This window comes from Limulus polyphemus, unplaced genomic scaffold (assembly GCF_000517525.1).
Source record: "Limulus polyphemus unplaced genomic scaffold, Limulus_polyphemus-2.1.2 Scaffold36, whole genome shotgun sequence".
Lineage (NCBI taxonomy): Eukaryota > Metazoa > Arthropoda > Merostomata > Xiphosura > Limulidae > Limulus > Limulus polyphemus.
The window spans coordinates 689,526-706,151 of NW_013665646.1; the positions used below are offsets into that span (position 1 = coordinate 689,526).

The window sequence follows — 16,626 nt, forward strand, 5'->3', positions numbered from 1 at the left end:
AGATTTTGTAGGTTTTGAACCAAACTAAATATTTATTTACAATATTTTCTTATTTTGATGTTTTGAGCTCTTTTGTGTTTAGAACAATATATACTAATTTTTAAAGTATCAAATTGAATTTTTGTTCAATAAAAATCTTTCAAATGCGACTGTAGCTTTTTTTCCCCAAAAACTTTGTCTTCAAAATAAGGGTACATAAAAATACGGTAATCAACTAACAAAATTTGTGTTTCTCATTTTTTACAATTTTTAATTATTTCAACTATCCAAGCCTTGTGTGAGAATATTGATTAGTTGAATGTAATAGATTGATAAGCTCGATGATTAATCTATTAGCAAATTCCTCTAACTGCCCAACTCCAATGATGATATCAATTACAAAGAAATACTAATTCTCTTGTTAACCAAGTCGATGTAAGATTAATTAACGAGACTGGCAACAAAGTGTAATACAAAATGAATAATTTTATTAAGATATCATAAACAAACACAATGCGTACTTTCTTGAATAAACAGAACGGACTGTCACTCTGACTAGATATTTCAGTGGCCGACTCTTTCTTTCATCCTCACTAGTCCAACTCAAGGAATATTCCAGACTATACAGACTAACCAAATGTAACATTTTTAAGCATGCAAGAAATCATACATCTATCCAGGATGACAGTTCTACCCATACAAATGGTCATTCTCATTACAACACAGGTAGGGATATACCCTCAGGATATCACCTGAACAATCATTGAAGGACGCTGCTGTTGACATTCTTACACAATAATATCCTTCCTGGGCAGAAAAGGTATTGTCCATTTTTAGAGTAACAAAATGAACAAAGTTAGATTTGAACAAAATCAACTTAATGACTTTCTTGACCACGTTATGTAAAACCTGCACACATAGAGAACAAAAAATAAAGACTATAATATTACAAGAAGACAGAAATGCATATTTTCAAATAACTCACCATCCCAATAACTTTATTCTGCAAGTTTACAGATATTATTTTTTTTTCATTTTGAATAAAATCCAATATTTTAATTGCACCGGGATACAACTGGTTACCTATGTAAGTTCTCAGACTTTTCTCTGTGGTACTAGTTTGATAAACTTTCCTTAGATTTATGCACTATTGCACTGAACATCCTTCCCTAAAGCTAACTCCAAGATTATCTCAGTTTTCAAAAAAACTTTAGGTTTATCACATTTCCTTTACACTTAAAAGGAACATACATAGTTAAGTTTCTAAACTTGAGCATTTTGAATGCCAACACATAATAATGTATATAAATTCATATAAAATTTTATCATACCTCTTAACTCTTTATAGTTCAGTACATATAACAAAACATGTTAGTAAAACAGTGGTTAATAAGAATATAATCACAAAAAGTGCATGCTTTTAGGTAGGAAACCAAGTATGAAAAGTACAACAGACCAAATTTTTTTTTTGGCCATACGTAACTAGAAATTATAGTTTTTTCAGTTTGACAAATTCAAGCTCATTAAAAGTTTCATATTTTGTTTTTAAACAATTAAAAAAGTAGTTTACCTTTATCTTTCAAACAATAATACCATTTTATAACATCACATTCTAAGTATTGTGCTGAAAAAAACACCAAACAGTTTAAGGTTTAATTTTACTTTAAAATTATCACATTCAACAAAATAACATTCAGATTACTCTGTCTTGCAAAAAACATACAAAAAGTAAATAGTAAGAGTGACACTGTGACATAGAGCAGTACACTTGTACTCTTCACCTGAAATACTATGCTAAGCTGTTGTTTCTACTGGTATAGTATTTCAAAGCAAGAATATGTTTTATTATTGAACATATTTAAGCTGAATTTTCTATTAGGATACAGAGCACAAAATTGTGAAATAAACAATGCATAAAATAATTACAAATCAAACGTTTAAGACTAATTTATATTACTAAGAAAGGTTTCTTTTTTCTGTTTTCAAGTGCCAATATATACATTGGAGCATCTGTGCTGTACCTACTGTAGGTATCAAACTCCTACTATTAGCATTATAAACCCACAAACTTATCAGTGACTCGTCAGGTAGCTACTGAATAAGTAGCTACACTTTGCATAAATTTGGAATTTTGAGAGAGATATACATATGTTGGCACCAAAGACCATAAGCAACCAGCAGTCAAGATGTTTGATCAAACTGCAATCTGGATTGAGCTTTTTTTCACATGGTCAAATCACGATTTAATGACAAATTTTGGACAGTGACCAATATCAGACATTGGTGCTAACAAATACTCATATCGTAAAACATCAACATCAAAAAAATAAAATAGAAATGAAACCAATGCCACTGAATGTAAAATTTCACTGTCAGAAAAAATAAAATGTTAAGAGTTCTAAACATTAGATTTTACATAAAACCAATTCTGAATATTTTAATACTCAGACTTTACTGTTTTAATGAACTATTAATATCTTGATATTCACATACACACACACACACATCAGATAGTCAACAGTACAAAACTAGTGTATTTCTACTCACTCTTCTTCATCCTTGATATAGACATGTTTCTCATACAAAAAGTAATTTGATATCATCATCTCCTCTCAACTAACATTACTATAATTATATTTTAACAGTTTTGTAAGTATTCTGGAACTGTTGAAAAAGCACAGTTTGACAATTTTTTCAGGAAATGTGTGTATAGAAAAACAAATTATTCAATGTTATAACACTGTTTAATTATCTGTTTTTCAACATAACAGTTGTTGTACTTCTTCACTTACACCTAAAAACTGCTAAAGGAAAATTATAAAATGTACCATTTTCATGAAACTAACTATTTTACCACACCATTATTATTATTATGCAAGTACATAACCTTAAATAAAACCTCTCAGTGTCTTTTTAATTACAATATTTTACTGATAATTACAGCAACACTGCTTTTTGAACCTTTTCTTCTAATTATTAAGCCTTTTTCTTGTCACTTCAAACTAAAGAAATACTATAAAAAAACAGTCACTTGATCTGATCACAAGATTATTGTCATAACAGTCTATGTATAGAAACCTACAATACACAAAAATACATAGAAAAACATATAAAATCTAGTGGAAATACTCAGCACCAATTTATTCTTCCGTTATTGAGTTCACTTTTTTGAACGAAGATTGAAGTAGTACCTCACAATTGGCCCTAAAGCTTCATCGCCTGTTGCCAGTTGGAATGCGACAGTTAAGTCAGCATATTTTTGTTGATCAGAAGGTTTTATCAGATGTTTCATAGTTTTAGTTTTTCTTTTATTATGATTTGGCATCATGTATACCCATATCATTTTTGCTTCTTTAACAACCATGCTTGGATGCAATCCAGTTTGTTTTTGTAGAGCATCCAGGAAATCTTGAAGAGTCATTTTTGGATACCCATTGATTTCCCATCGATCCCAAACTGTAAACAAAATATCAGTACCTAACTTCTGGACCTGAGGTGGAGCTGGTTGGGATGGTACAAATGATGCAATTGCAAGGTTTAGGAAGTAATTTCTGTAATGTTCAATCTCTTTTAAGCCTTTCACAATTTTTATTAATTCCAAAGCCATGAGGCCTCCTACAGCAGAAGTAGTTGTGGCAAGAGCAGGTATGATTTTGCCAGCAATCTGCTTAATTCTAGTTCTGGAAGCTTGCTGAATGCCATACATCTGAGCTCGGAGATTTGCTGCAGCTGTAACAAAGTCAACATGACCCTCTGTATAATCGTCTTTGTTGTAGTGGATAGGAGACACAAGAAAAATTTCATTCATATCATGAGACATTTTGTTAGTTATTAAAGCCTTTAGAGTCATTTTATTCATTTCATCCTGATGCTTAAAAGTTATGGAAGGTACCTTAGCTTTTTCATCAATTTCAATGTGTTTCTGAGGGTCCAAATAAAAGTCTGGTACCTTTACTGTAGATGTAATCTGCTGTATATTGTCTAAATTTGTGTCTGCAGAAGTTAATGGTATACCCCATATAGTAGCTAACAGTTTGGACATTGAAATAACAAATAATCTGTGCTGTTCATCCTCCCAAGAAAAATTTAGAGGTTTAGGAGGTCGTTTTGGTGACTGCCAGAAAAATGTGCCATTCCGAAGCTTTGAATCTAAAGGGAAAACCCCAAGCAACTGCAATGCTTTGTGATTAAAATATTTTTCAAACTGTATCCTGCTAATTCTAACACAATCCTCAAAAGAATAAGGTCTTACCTTTAAAAATTTTGCAACACAAAAAATATTTTCTACAGGATCTCCAGACTCTAACTTCACTAATATATCTTGCACATGTCTATTTTTAATCCAGAACTGATTCCACATTATAGGTTTTTGATACAACAACCTCGTGAATTTGTCAAGTGCCCACTGTACCGTGTGTTCCAATTGCGAAGGAAAAGACTTAATGGTGCAAAGGGGATATTCTTCATTACTAGGATCAGACTGTGCAGAATAATGTTCTGTTAAATTTGGAATAATAACCTGAACATGACCCTTACTACCCATCGTACCAGACTCTAATAAAGGTTTGCAATTTTCAACACAGCGTTTGTCCATGTATCGCCTTGACTCTAAGTTGTCAAGGGCATTTACTATAAGGTCTTGCTGGTTAAAAAATTCATCATTAAAAAGATCTGTTTCAACACAAACTTTTAACTGATGACATTCTATGTTTATTGATGGATCTATTTCCTGTACTGCTTTAGCAGCAATCATGCTTTTTGGTTGCCTAATATGGTGATTTCGAAAAAGAAATTGCCTATTCAAATTAGATTTTTCAATCAGGTCATGATCTGTTAATGTTAGTTTACCACCACCAGAAGCCACTCCTAACAGTGCACAATTTTTTATGATTTCACATCCAACAGCTCCACATCCTACTATAAACAACTTTGTTTCTGCCAACATTTCACACAATCTGTTACCAATACATATTCTGAGAGAGTCTTGGTTATCATTTTTTAGCACAAAGTTATCAGGATCATCTGAGCTAGAACACACTTCTTGTACTTCAAAATGAAACCACTGCTGTATAGGAGTAAACTTTTTTGTAACAGCTTTTAGTACCTCTTGACCTACAACACCACCAAGAAAAGCTAAAAGAGGAGTTACCTGACCCCTTGCTGTAAATGACAACATCTGTAAAAAGTTTTTATGAAGAAATTCAACTGGTTTTTCTAGTTTGGAATTTACATCCATTGCCATTTCAAGGAAATACTTACTATCATGCTCACATCTGATTCTTGGAAGTCTTCCTTCTTTTTTGTAAAAAAAATGGGTAGTAAGTAATCCAACATGAATGTTTTCTACAATATCTGGCACAGTCATGTTTGAAGTACTGAAAGTTGGCTTCCAAATCTGTGTTTCAATGGATTCAAAATACACAGACTTTGGTTTTTGCACTTGTCTACAAAGTCCACCTCTCACATAATTTCCATAGTCTCTTGGAGACTTACCACTATTTGTGACAATGGAAAAAGCTGATGGTGAAAGTACATTAACTGAAACAACTGTTCCATTTAATGCTTCCATTCCAACAATGTCACTTAAAATTACTTTTACCCCTGTATCAAAACCATGATGTTTGCTATCTACTGTAAAAATAATTATTAAATCATCTGTTACTGCAATGTTTCCAATTTGGACTTCTTTCAGCTCTTCTCCATCTGCATCAACTACAGTGAATGATTCACCAAAGTCACAAAATATAGAAGCACAGAAACCAAACACATCTGTAACTATACATGGAATAGGGTAGTTTTTACTTCTACACAGTTTGTTTATAGCAATTTGTGTGTCTAACTGTGTTTCTGTTAATATCACACACTGAAAACAACTTAACCACTCACAGTCAAGAAGATTTTCTTCACTTTTTTCTGTTATTGTGATTGTTACATCTGAATTTAATTCCTGAAGTTTCCTTTTCCAAATAAAAGTTTTTGAAGACACATTGGCATTGCCTGAATCAAGAAATGAAATAGAATGTATTCTTGCAGTGTCTGCTGCTCTGAAACTTTTGACGTTTATTGTTAGCTGTTTAATTCCTAATAGAACAAGGTTTTTAGCAATCTCAATCCCAAGTCCCCCAAAGCCACAAAGTAAAACACTCGTACCTGAAAGACTTCGCATAGCATCATAACCAATTGCATAAAGCTGCCGGTTATAAAATGCTTCGTCGAATCCCTCCATTATTAACAATTTTTACATCAACTGATCAAGCCTAACGTAAACTTTTGACGTTCGTTACAAGTACGACTGATGATAAGGAAGGGGTGTCTAGTGTCTGATTATATTATTCCAATAGGTTGCAACTATACTATAGACATATTCTACAATAATTAGTATTAATGTTTAAGCAGCAAACAGTTATTTCTGTTTAACCGAAAGCTGTAACTCATTATTTATTTTACATAACACTAAACCATTTCATTTTCATACTAAATAATTTCATACACATTTAACTTCAAGTGTAATGATTTATCAAGATGATACAATCGACTTCTAAGTTCAACACATGATTCACGGACATACCAATTTACACAACGACCCCTGGTGTACATATTATATTCTCACAATTTATGTAAAATAAAAATACTAATTTATTATTACAAGTATACACGTCGATATACTCATATGAAGATACTATATACGTTGGAAGTGTATTCACGTATTCCTATCAGTTTGTTATTGAAATTACTGACGAAAGATGCCGAATTCCAAAATATCTAGGCTTGGTCGTTAGGGCGCTCAACTCGCAATCTGCGAGTCGCGGGTTCGAATCCCCGTCACACCGAACATACTTGCTCTTTTGGCTGTGAGGGCGTTATAATGTGATGGTCAATCTCTCTATTCGTTAGTAAAAGACTAGCCCAAGAATTGGCGGTGGGTGGTGTTGACTATATCCCTTCCCTCTAGTTGCTTTAGTTTTAAAAAGTTTTTAAAATTATGTTGTTTTCATAAACTACTATTTTCAAAAATAACTCTTATAATAGTCGGAAATTTAATAAATTAACCAAAACTGTATGTAATCCAACGTATTATAACCAGACCCCATAACACTTATAAAACAATAGCCAGTATTGTGGGTCTCTGACTCATAGTAAGTAAATCAGTCAAGAAAAATTTTAATAAATCTAAAATAGGTCATATTTAAGATAAATTAAGATAATAAAAAACATAGCTTAAAGAAATATAAAGTTTAAAATTCAACTTATAGACATAAAATGAGCCCAAGAATATTAATGTCTGATCAAAATATTTTAAGCGTACAAAAATAGCCAAGTTAAAATAAAGGGGCCAGGGACATAAAATTACAAAATGTGATAATGTTGTAATCTATACTTTAATATTTTAACTTGAATGTTTGCTAAATGTAGCTTGTCATCGAGTAATGATAAAGATGTTATGATCTTGCAATTTAATGTGGTAACGAGTAAACAAGTATGATATAAGTAGAAGAATCAGTGAATTAGTCAATCAGTGATGCAGTCCAGTGTTAGCAGCCATATTTATCGCATCTATTTAGTCACTGGTTGAGTTAGCGTGTTGGAATGTTGTATTGTAAGTTAGGCTTACATTACTCTGTAGTTTATGGTGAAAAGTTTATTTATGAAACTCAGCTTAAAAGTGAATATGGCTGTATCATCTTTTATCAAATAAATGAATTAATTCTTTATTGTTATATTGTGATGTGTTCTTTCGTTGGGTGGGTTCTTTTTAAACAATTTTGTGAACATAATGTAAAGTCCAATCCATGTAATGCTAACAAGTTAATTTATTTCGTCCTTAACGTTTGGTACAGACTACTATCACTTGTACATAGTTATAGGCCTATGTTCACAAATAACGCTTTCGCTTTCAATAGAAATTTATTCACTAATGATACTATGACTGCTATGCAAATAAACTTACTTGTATAGTTTTACAGCTAATTGGTCGGGTAACTGAATATATGCAATAATGAACACTAATGTGAAAACTTCATTAACTTTTCAATTACTGAACAAATTGAAACTGGCTCAATGCTTCACTTAATTTAGAATTGCTACCTGACCAGTGGCCTTTCAGTTTTTTTTTTTTGCATTGTTATCACATTTCAACCCCCCACCCCACCCCAGTGGCACAGCGGTATGTGAGTTTGAAAATATACTACTATAAGTTGCAGTTGTAATATATCTCTATAGCGTATTGTCATACTTATTTTATTTAGTCATGTAATTCACTGTTTGGTGTCTGTTTTTTCAAGGGGAGAGGCGCTGTTTTTTGCTTTTGGTTTTTGCATTTCCAAGATGATAACCCTATTATCGTATTTATGATGAATCCCTGTTTCTAGATATTTTAAGAAGTCTCGATCGCTAACATTCACGAACTTTCTATGTATTCTAGGTCAACTTTCTAAATCTAGCATTATCATTATGTGACAGCCCTCTCTAGCAAACAACTAAATTATAAAATTGAAAATTTAGTTCAATATAATATCAAATACGACGTTAGCTATGTTTTGTATCAATTCAGTCATGTAGCTAACAGGGAAAGAAAAATTAATTTTTCATCACTATACAAGCTTTAAAAACACAATCAATCAATAATGAAGTAATGCCTGGTCAGGACATTGTTAAAAAATATGGCAATCTCCAAATCAAACTCAAATACAAAAAAAACAACTTTGTTAATAATAACCCACATAAAATAATAATAGCAATAAGAAAACATGAACCAGAACAAGAAAAACCTTATTCGTAAGATTATTAACCCTTTAACTGCGGTTGATATCATGTGATGTTAGTGTAGGCGAGTGCGGTTTTGAATGGCCCGCCGCAAAAATTCGCGAATCTTTGCGCATGGGTTAGTAAGCAGATTTACACAAGCCGCAAAAGAAGGGTTAAAAATAACAATTTTAGACCATTCTTCAAGAACATTGTTAAATCACAAATAAAAGAACAAGCGACTATTTGTAATAATATATTTTAAAAAATAACATATATTTTACATCAGAGTCTCACAAATCTCTAATCCAACAGTCTAATGTTCGTTCATCTATGCCAGGTCTTTAGGTTACAAAACAAGAAGGAGTATTCGGAAATAGTAAATTTCTCTCCTCCTCTTTACTTGGCCCGACATGGCCAGGTGGTTAGGGCTCGACTTGCAATCTGCGGGTACGAATCCCCGTCACACCAAACATGCTCGCCCTTTCAGCCGTGGGGGTGTTATAACATGACGGTCAATCCCACTATTCGTTGGTAAAAGAGTAGCCCAAGAGTTGGCGGTGGGTGGTGATGACTAGCTGCCTTCCCTCTAGTCTTACACTGCTAAATTAGGGACGGCTAGCGCAGATAGCCCTCGTGCAGCTTTGCGCGAAATTCAAAACAACCAAATAACCAACCACCTCTTTAGTACTTTTGAAAGTTTATAGGATGTACACAGATATCATGCGCCCGCCATCCTGAATTGAGAAGAAGACTCTTAACGTAAACAAACAAACAAAAAAAACACAATGGCATCGTAAAACTATTGTGTTCCGATGTGCAATAATGACACATGATACAACAAATCTTTCTCTTCCACAGCTACCTACAGATGCTAACAAAAGGAAGCAGTGGCTTGTAAAGAAGCGGCGTGATGAAGAACCTCTGTTTTAGGTAAATAATGCAAAGCTAAACTGCAAATTTACATAGGCTTAGGGTAATACTAGTAATTGGGCCTAGACCTATAATAGTATAATAAGTCTATATGGAATTTTAAACATATTTAGGAAAGTTATTGTGCTAAAGAGGCCTTTGTATTCAATAGTCCTAGCTAATCTATATAATATCTGCACTTAAAAATATAACATTATTGTGAATAAAGTTCAAATGGCCCGTTAACACTGTGTCGCCCCATCCCCCTTTCAAAGCATAGGCCTAAAGTGAGTACACGTAACCACTCCCCCACTGGCACCTAGTACTGTATATTAAACTACTATTGAAATTTAATCGGCACATTATGTACATACAATACTAAATAATTAACAATTGATATCGAAATAAAATATTATAAATACGATGATGAATGTAGAACGTTCCAGACATACAGTTTTAGGCCTGTGTTTATGACACAAAATATGGCAGATGACCTACCTTTAATATCATGTATGTATGACACATGGAATAATTTGAAGCCTTTAGTGAGGTGTTTTGTAGACACTTTTGAATGTCCCTGAACGATTGCAGTAACGTCACCCATTGAAAAAGCGGGTACAGCAGCTGAATTACTTGTCCTTCCAGGATCCCTCAAGTCCTTGTTTGTAGTCGCTATTTTTTGTTTACGATAGGCCTATACGCGATGGGTTAATAGCCTCGTTTCGATATTTTTTAGAATGATGCAAGAATAGAGAATGGTCAGTCTAACATCAAGTCTTTCAAATTACGTGTCGCATGACTATCTACTCACATTTGCGACGGGAAAGCCCAAGCGATGTTCCGATTGCTTGTGTGGGTGTCTTAATGTAAAATTGACTTTTGAAATTTAATACTTAATACGCATAACGTAGCAGGTGAGCTAGCGTTTAAGACAAATAAAAATGTAGCTCAACTAAATGATAACTAAAAATAAAACAGAAATTGCTATTTCACAACAGGTGATGTTTCTATGGCAAACAAAGGGGAACTATTACCGATTGTTTAAAGAGAAACAAATAATTAATTAAAAACCGTAGTTGATAACTCAGTGACATAAATATATGTATTCATTAATTAATATATACAAACACACATACTCAGTAACGTTAGAAACGGTGAAATAGGTGCTCTAATTAAAGGTTGCATTTGATTTATTCTCGCACTCAGTAAAATAAATTCTTAAACACCAAATTTCAGGCGATTTTTAGACCCTCGGATACAGTAATCTTTAGAGTAGGTTTGTTAAACCTTTGTTGTGGCATGAGAATTAAGTTCCAGTCCACTACTTCAAACTTGTAGTTGCTAATTATCCTTCATAATATTAACGTTGTTAGGCTTATGTATTTCAAAAGGTATTTACGTGACACAAAGATTTCGTGCAGATCAGCAGTCTTTAACTTATATAAACTTTAATCTTATATAGACACTAAGTTAAAACTTATTTGTGCCGAGTTAGGGCTCCTCGTGGTTTAATTAGTCAGAGGTAAAAAAAACAAAAACAAGAAGGAATCCTCAAGAGCCGCGACAGGATTATAGTAAATTAATCTTCAAGACCCATTTTTCCTTTTTATTAGCTATATTTTTGGCCGCCAGCAATACTAAGCATGAGGCGCGTATACCCGATTCAATTTTATTACTTATCAGGATCTCTACTAGCCTACCCTCAAATTGAAATTATTTTAGGCAGGATTAAAGTAAATTAGTTAGCGAGCCCTTGGGCGTGGTCAAATAATCAGTCGAAAGGGTATGACCACCTGAGTCCCAAACTATGATTAGATCTAAAATCGGTCAAGTGATGACGGAGCTATGAGCTAAACGTTTGTATTTGAATAATAATAAAAAAAAATTAAGAGCGGTTCTGTGCAGATATAACTATAAGTAATTGCCTGATAACTGTGGTAGTCAAGTAAATATCTCGATACTTGCCTTCAACACATTGGTATTCCTCGATGTATTTTTGAATGAAGTTTTCGTGCTCTTCTTCAATTCCAAGTAAAATAGCATGGCCTTCCACATATTCATATAACACATCCAAGAAAAATTTAGAATTATTTAAACTAAAATTATTATTATTCTGTAACAAAAAACGTTATTTTGTCATAGAAATAAGAAATATATATAGTTTGAACCTATAACTCCCTCCACCCAGTGTTCAACTTTGTATTAAAAGATTTTCCGTTCTACTAATACATTTAAACACAAGAAGACTATAATTCTAACAGTTTTGAAAACTTGAATCGTATAATATTTCTTTTAGCTTTAAATAATAAGTCCAAAACTGAGCTTCTTAATGCCTACTTTCTTTAACCTAGGTATCACCATTAGCCCTATTTATTTTTTCTAACTGCACACTCCAAATGATAGCTCAACAAAGTAATCCAATGCTGTAATAACAGTTTCAAATTGAAATTCATGGCCAGTATTGTATGTCTAGATGGATGTGTGGTTAATCTTTTGAACCATTGCTAACCATGTCTTCTTTTTTTTTTTTGCCTTTCTTCCTACATAGTTACGAACATATAGCAACAAGATACCATTTGCCTTTCGAGGCTCTCCTTGCACACCCATCTCTCAGGAATATAAAACTTTTAAACCTGGCCTTTACTTTTCAGGAATTCACTGCATGATTCCTCCCTTAAATTTGAGTAAGGTGCTGTCCTCTAGTACTACTGATCTCTTCCGTCATGCAGCTAAAATGTTTTGGAAGGCACAGTCAAAAAACAAAATACTGTCGTTATCTATGGTGGTTTAATAATAAAAATTATACAAACAAAAATAAGTGAGGTGCGTTTTACTTTTCATATTATTAAATTTCCACTGTTATTTTGATTAACTTATTGGTTTCCAATACAGATAAATACTTTAAGTATATTTAATTAAAAGTTTATACATGGATTTGGGATTATTAAAATAGTGTATGTACTGCTATAGATAGTGAATAATCCCACAAGCTAATCACCCTGTTGGAAAAAATAATTAAAACTGTCTTAACTGGAACATAGTCTGTTTGCTCCTCTGGTTTCCAGGGTACAGCACACAAAGAAATCAGGCAAGGGCTTTTATCTTACTGACCTCCCCATTCCCAGCCAGATAATCTTGTTAAATTCAACCAGTCACCTCTTGCCCTTATTTTCTCAAATGAAATTAAGATAAGTGATCTTAACATATCCCCAAAAGACAATTTTTTTCATTCCTGGTTACATCCTTGTAGCCCTCTTTTGAATCCTTTTCAATATCACTTCTTAGATAATCAGGTCAAAACTGTACACAATATTCCACGTGAAGCCTACTAGTGATTTATGTAAGAAAATAATTACCTTTTTTTTTCATATATAAATGATATGACTATCACTACATCCTAAAATTCTTTAGCTTTACTATTAGCAACAGATCACTGCGTTGATGGCTTGAATGATTTATCTTCCACTAGAGCTGGATGATTGATTATCTACGAGTATCAATTACTGTCACGTGAAATAACTGAATAATCAAAATTACGATTAAATAAATTAATGTCATGAAAATAAACCAATTGAAATTATTGTTTCCATTATTGCTGTTTTCAACTATCCAAGTAATTGAAATATTGTAATTATGAATTTTCTTTATAAATTTCAATTAATTCAAGGTTGTTTAAATTAACTAATCAGTGTCATGGCTCAAAAACAAAAAAAATAATTGATATTAGTATTTCTGATTATTACTATTTCAACTGTTCCAACTCCCCAAGTCTCATGAAGATACCTAATTTGTTGAATGAGCTTAACAATTAATTGATAAACAAATTTCACTAATTACCCAGCTATCTACCACTATGCCAAGATCCTTTTCTTTAGTCACCTACTGAATGTATATGCGTCTAAATTATCATATGATGAAAACTAAATAACAAAAATACATTAACTAGCATTTGCTATAATAAAAGGTCAGTTGCCAAGCATTTTACCAACTTACCAATCAAACCAAATCATTCTGTATTACCTTATTCTCAATACAGCTAGAAACACCCAACTCTACTAACTTAATGATTATGTCCCTATCGATAGAAATAAGGGAAATGAGAAAAAGGCCTAATTACCTACTAGTGAGGCACAGCACAAGTAACAAAGATGAGGTTTGACTGGAATCCATTAATAACACATTTTTGCTTTCTATCACTCAGCCACCTTACAGTCCAATCAACTAGTGTTTTTCCAATACTCACCAATAGTTCATAAGAGACCCCATCTAATTATACAGTAAAGACATTTATATATCAACACTGTGAACATGAATATTTCACATAAAAGTTTTTTTATTTGAAAAGAAAATTTATTCTCACCATTTGCCATTGATTAGCAGACATTCTCTATGTTGTTTTTCTTATTTTATCTTACATTTCAAGCATCTTCCTACTTTTTACGTTTTACTTCAAAAGCCTGATTCTGCTTTATCTTTACACTGGGAGCTTCGTTTCTCATACAATTAGGTCATCATTTTTCCTCGTGGAGCCTTTTTTTTCTTTCTTGGCACTCAAACTGTGCTATGATCTTGCAATTTCACATTCTGTTTTAGTTAGTGCCAAACAACTTGAAAGTTAAAAGCTTTATGTCAAATGGTTGACCTGATGATCTTATGTCTGTAGCTTATTTGTTTTAAATGTTTACTGAATGGCTTCTGACTACGTTAATTGTTTAGTTTGATATGGTAGATAAAGGTGACCTCAAGAAGTCATATGACCTTCTATCACCTATACTACCTATACAGATAATTCATCAAGTGAAAAAAAAAGTGTGTCCATACATGAATTATATATATATATACCCTGAAAATAATGTACTGAATATTTAAAAAATAATACACAGAAAAGCCCTAAATGAACTATTGGTAGTATTGAAAGTGAATGTGGGCTTGAAATTTGGAGATCAGTCAAAAGATTTAATATGTAACAAGCAAGAGTATGTGGTTCATAGACTGAAGTGCTTGAAATATTTTTGAGAATTTTATCAGCTTTACTAAATAACAATAGAATAAAGTTAACAAATATATAAATATTCAACTGTCTGAATAATAATTGACTGCTCCCAGGTATTTCCTCAATCTTCATGCACAGATGTGGTTAGCATATCACTCTATACCATAACCTTTCTTTCTAGAGCAAGTACAACTAATGACGTGACTTTCTCGTCTAAGTGGCAGAGCGTTCATAGCAGCAACAAGAGAATGACTTTCTTTAGTCTGAATTTCTGAAATGCTCTCAATAGACTACTGTTCACCATATAAAAGGATGTAGATCTATGTACTAGCATTGAAAACACCAGCTTTCATACAAGGGAAAAAATTTATTTAATAAGAAGTTTAAATTTATAGTTTATGCTGTAGCAGTTTTTTTCAGACTTTCTTACTAAAGTTAACTGTTTATCATAAAATAATTTAAAAAAAATTCCAATGTCATTTAATTCACATGTAGAATTGATAAATAATAATGTAATAAACAATTGATTGCAATGGACTAAAGAAAACGTTGCTACAACCAGAGTCAAGGAAAAACAATTTATTAAATATAACAACAGAAAAAAAAAAACTTTCAAACAACTAGAATACAAATTTTATCACTTACAAAAACAATTAGTAAACTTGTGACTGGCCAGGATGAGGTACAACTGTTAATAAAAAATACAATATAAATCTCAATGTGATCAATTTCAATAAACATCTAAGAAATTAGAAAAAAGAACCAGACAAATAAAAAACCTAATACACCAGAGAATAACAATGTTTCAAAATTAAACAAATTCTCAATATCAATAATGATATCAAGCAATAATTCGTTCTAACTATATATTGTACCACTTTTCAATATCAATAACGATATCAAGGAATAATTCTTTCTAACTATATCTCATGAACTAACCCATTTTTAAGATCAAAGGATTTTTATTTATTGGTTAGACCAAGAGGTTAGATTTCATGTGATTATCTAATTTACATAATATTTCACAACTTTAATATTTGAACATCACCACTAGGGGAAGCTTGTATCAATTCCATAATACTAACATACTCAAAATCAATTTGCTCTAGATAGAATTTGAGTTGGCACTTTAATGTAACTAAAACTTCATGGTTGAACTAAACAACAGAAAGAATAATACATGAATTGAAAAAAAAAGCCATAACATAATAAAAGAAATTGCTATCTCATATGCTTTTTAGAAATGAATTCATAATAAATAATTTAGCAAGTACAATAATATGTTTTTTAGCTACAATTAATACATGATAAAATATTCTACTTTGGAATACAATATAAACAAGTGTATTACTTCCTTTGCTGTAACTCATGTTTCACCATAAAATAGTTGTGTACTTAATGCCTTCCTTTTGCAGAGTGGAAAAATTAAAAGTTGTTTCACATTTCTGATTTCACTGTTACTCAATTTAATTTAAATAACATCATATAAATGGAGTGGAAAAAACATTGACACTCATCATTTCTTAGTAAAGCACACACTTTATAATTTCATGCCTTTTTCTTTTTTTGAACTAACTGATCTCCAAATCAATTTTTGATGTTACATAGATGGATACATACATAAATATTGTTATGACAGTGGTAGTCATGTGATGCTGGTAGCACGTCATGATATTCTAGAAGGATCAGGGAACATCATGAATAATCCAGTATGTGCTAGGCGCCTTCTATTCCTGTATATAAGTGCGCCAGATAACGTGAGACAAATTGAATGGAATTGAATTGCAGACAGAGATAGAGACGGACAATTGAGTCAAGCACATGAATCGTTCGATGTGAATTATAGCGTTTGTTTAAGTTATAGTGTGACTGTGGAAATTAAGTGTATTGTAAAGTTGTATTGAGAAAGAATAAACTAGTTTTATTTAAGAAAGGACTTGTATTGCTAAAGTTTCTTCGGAAAGAATTTTTTACGGAAAATTAGCAAACGAACACAGATG

General features: G+C 32.2%; 1 protein-coding gene and 1 long non-coding RNA gene across 2 annotated transcripts; both read right to left on the reverse strand.

Annotated features, from left to right (window-relative positions):
• Window positions 1-445: 445 nt before the first annotated feature.
• LOC106460870 (ubiquitin-like modifier-activating enzyme 6) lies at window positions 446-6,538 on the reverse strand. The gene has a single exon (XM_013920625.2). The coding sequence runs from the start codon at window positions 6,203-6,205 to the stop codon at window positions 3,140-3,142; it is 3,066 nt and encodes a 1,021-aa protein (XP_013776079.1). The 5' UTR covers window positions 6,206-6,538; the 3' UTR covers window positions 446-3,139.
• A 5,059-nt stretch (window positions 6,539-11,597) lies between these two features.
• On the reverse strand, window positions 11,598-16,302 carry LOC111086176. Its single transcript, XR_002610927.1, has 3 exons — window positions 15,272-16,302; window positions 13,877-13,899; window positions 11,598-11,679 (listed from the first exon to the last, which is right to left on the reverse strand). It is a non-coding gene; the product is annotated as an uncharacterized LOC111086176 (long non-coding RNA).
• Between the last annotated feature and the right edge of the window lie 324 nt (window positions 16,303-16,626).

Excerpts from the sequence above, each read along its gene's own strand:
- LOC106460870 (XM_013920625.2), bottom strand. The coding sequence starts at position 6,205 with ATGGAGGGATTCGACGAAGCATTTTATAACCGGCAGCTTTATGCAATT.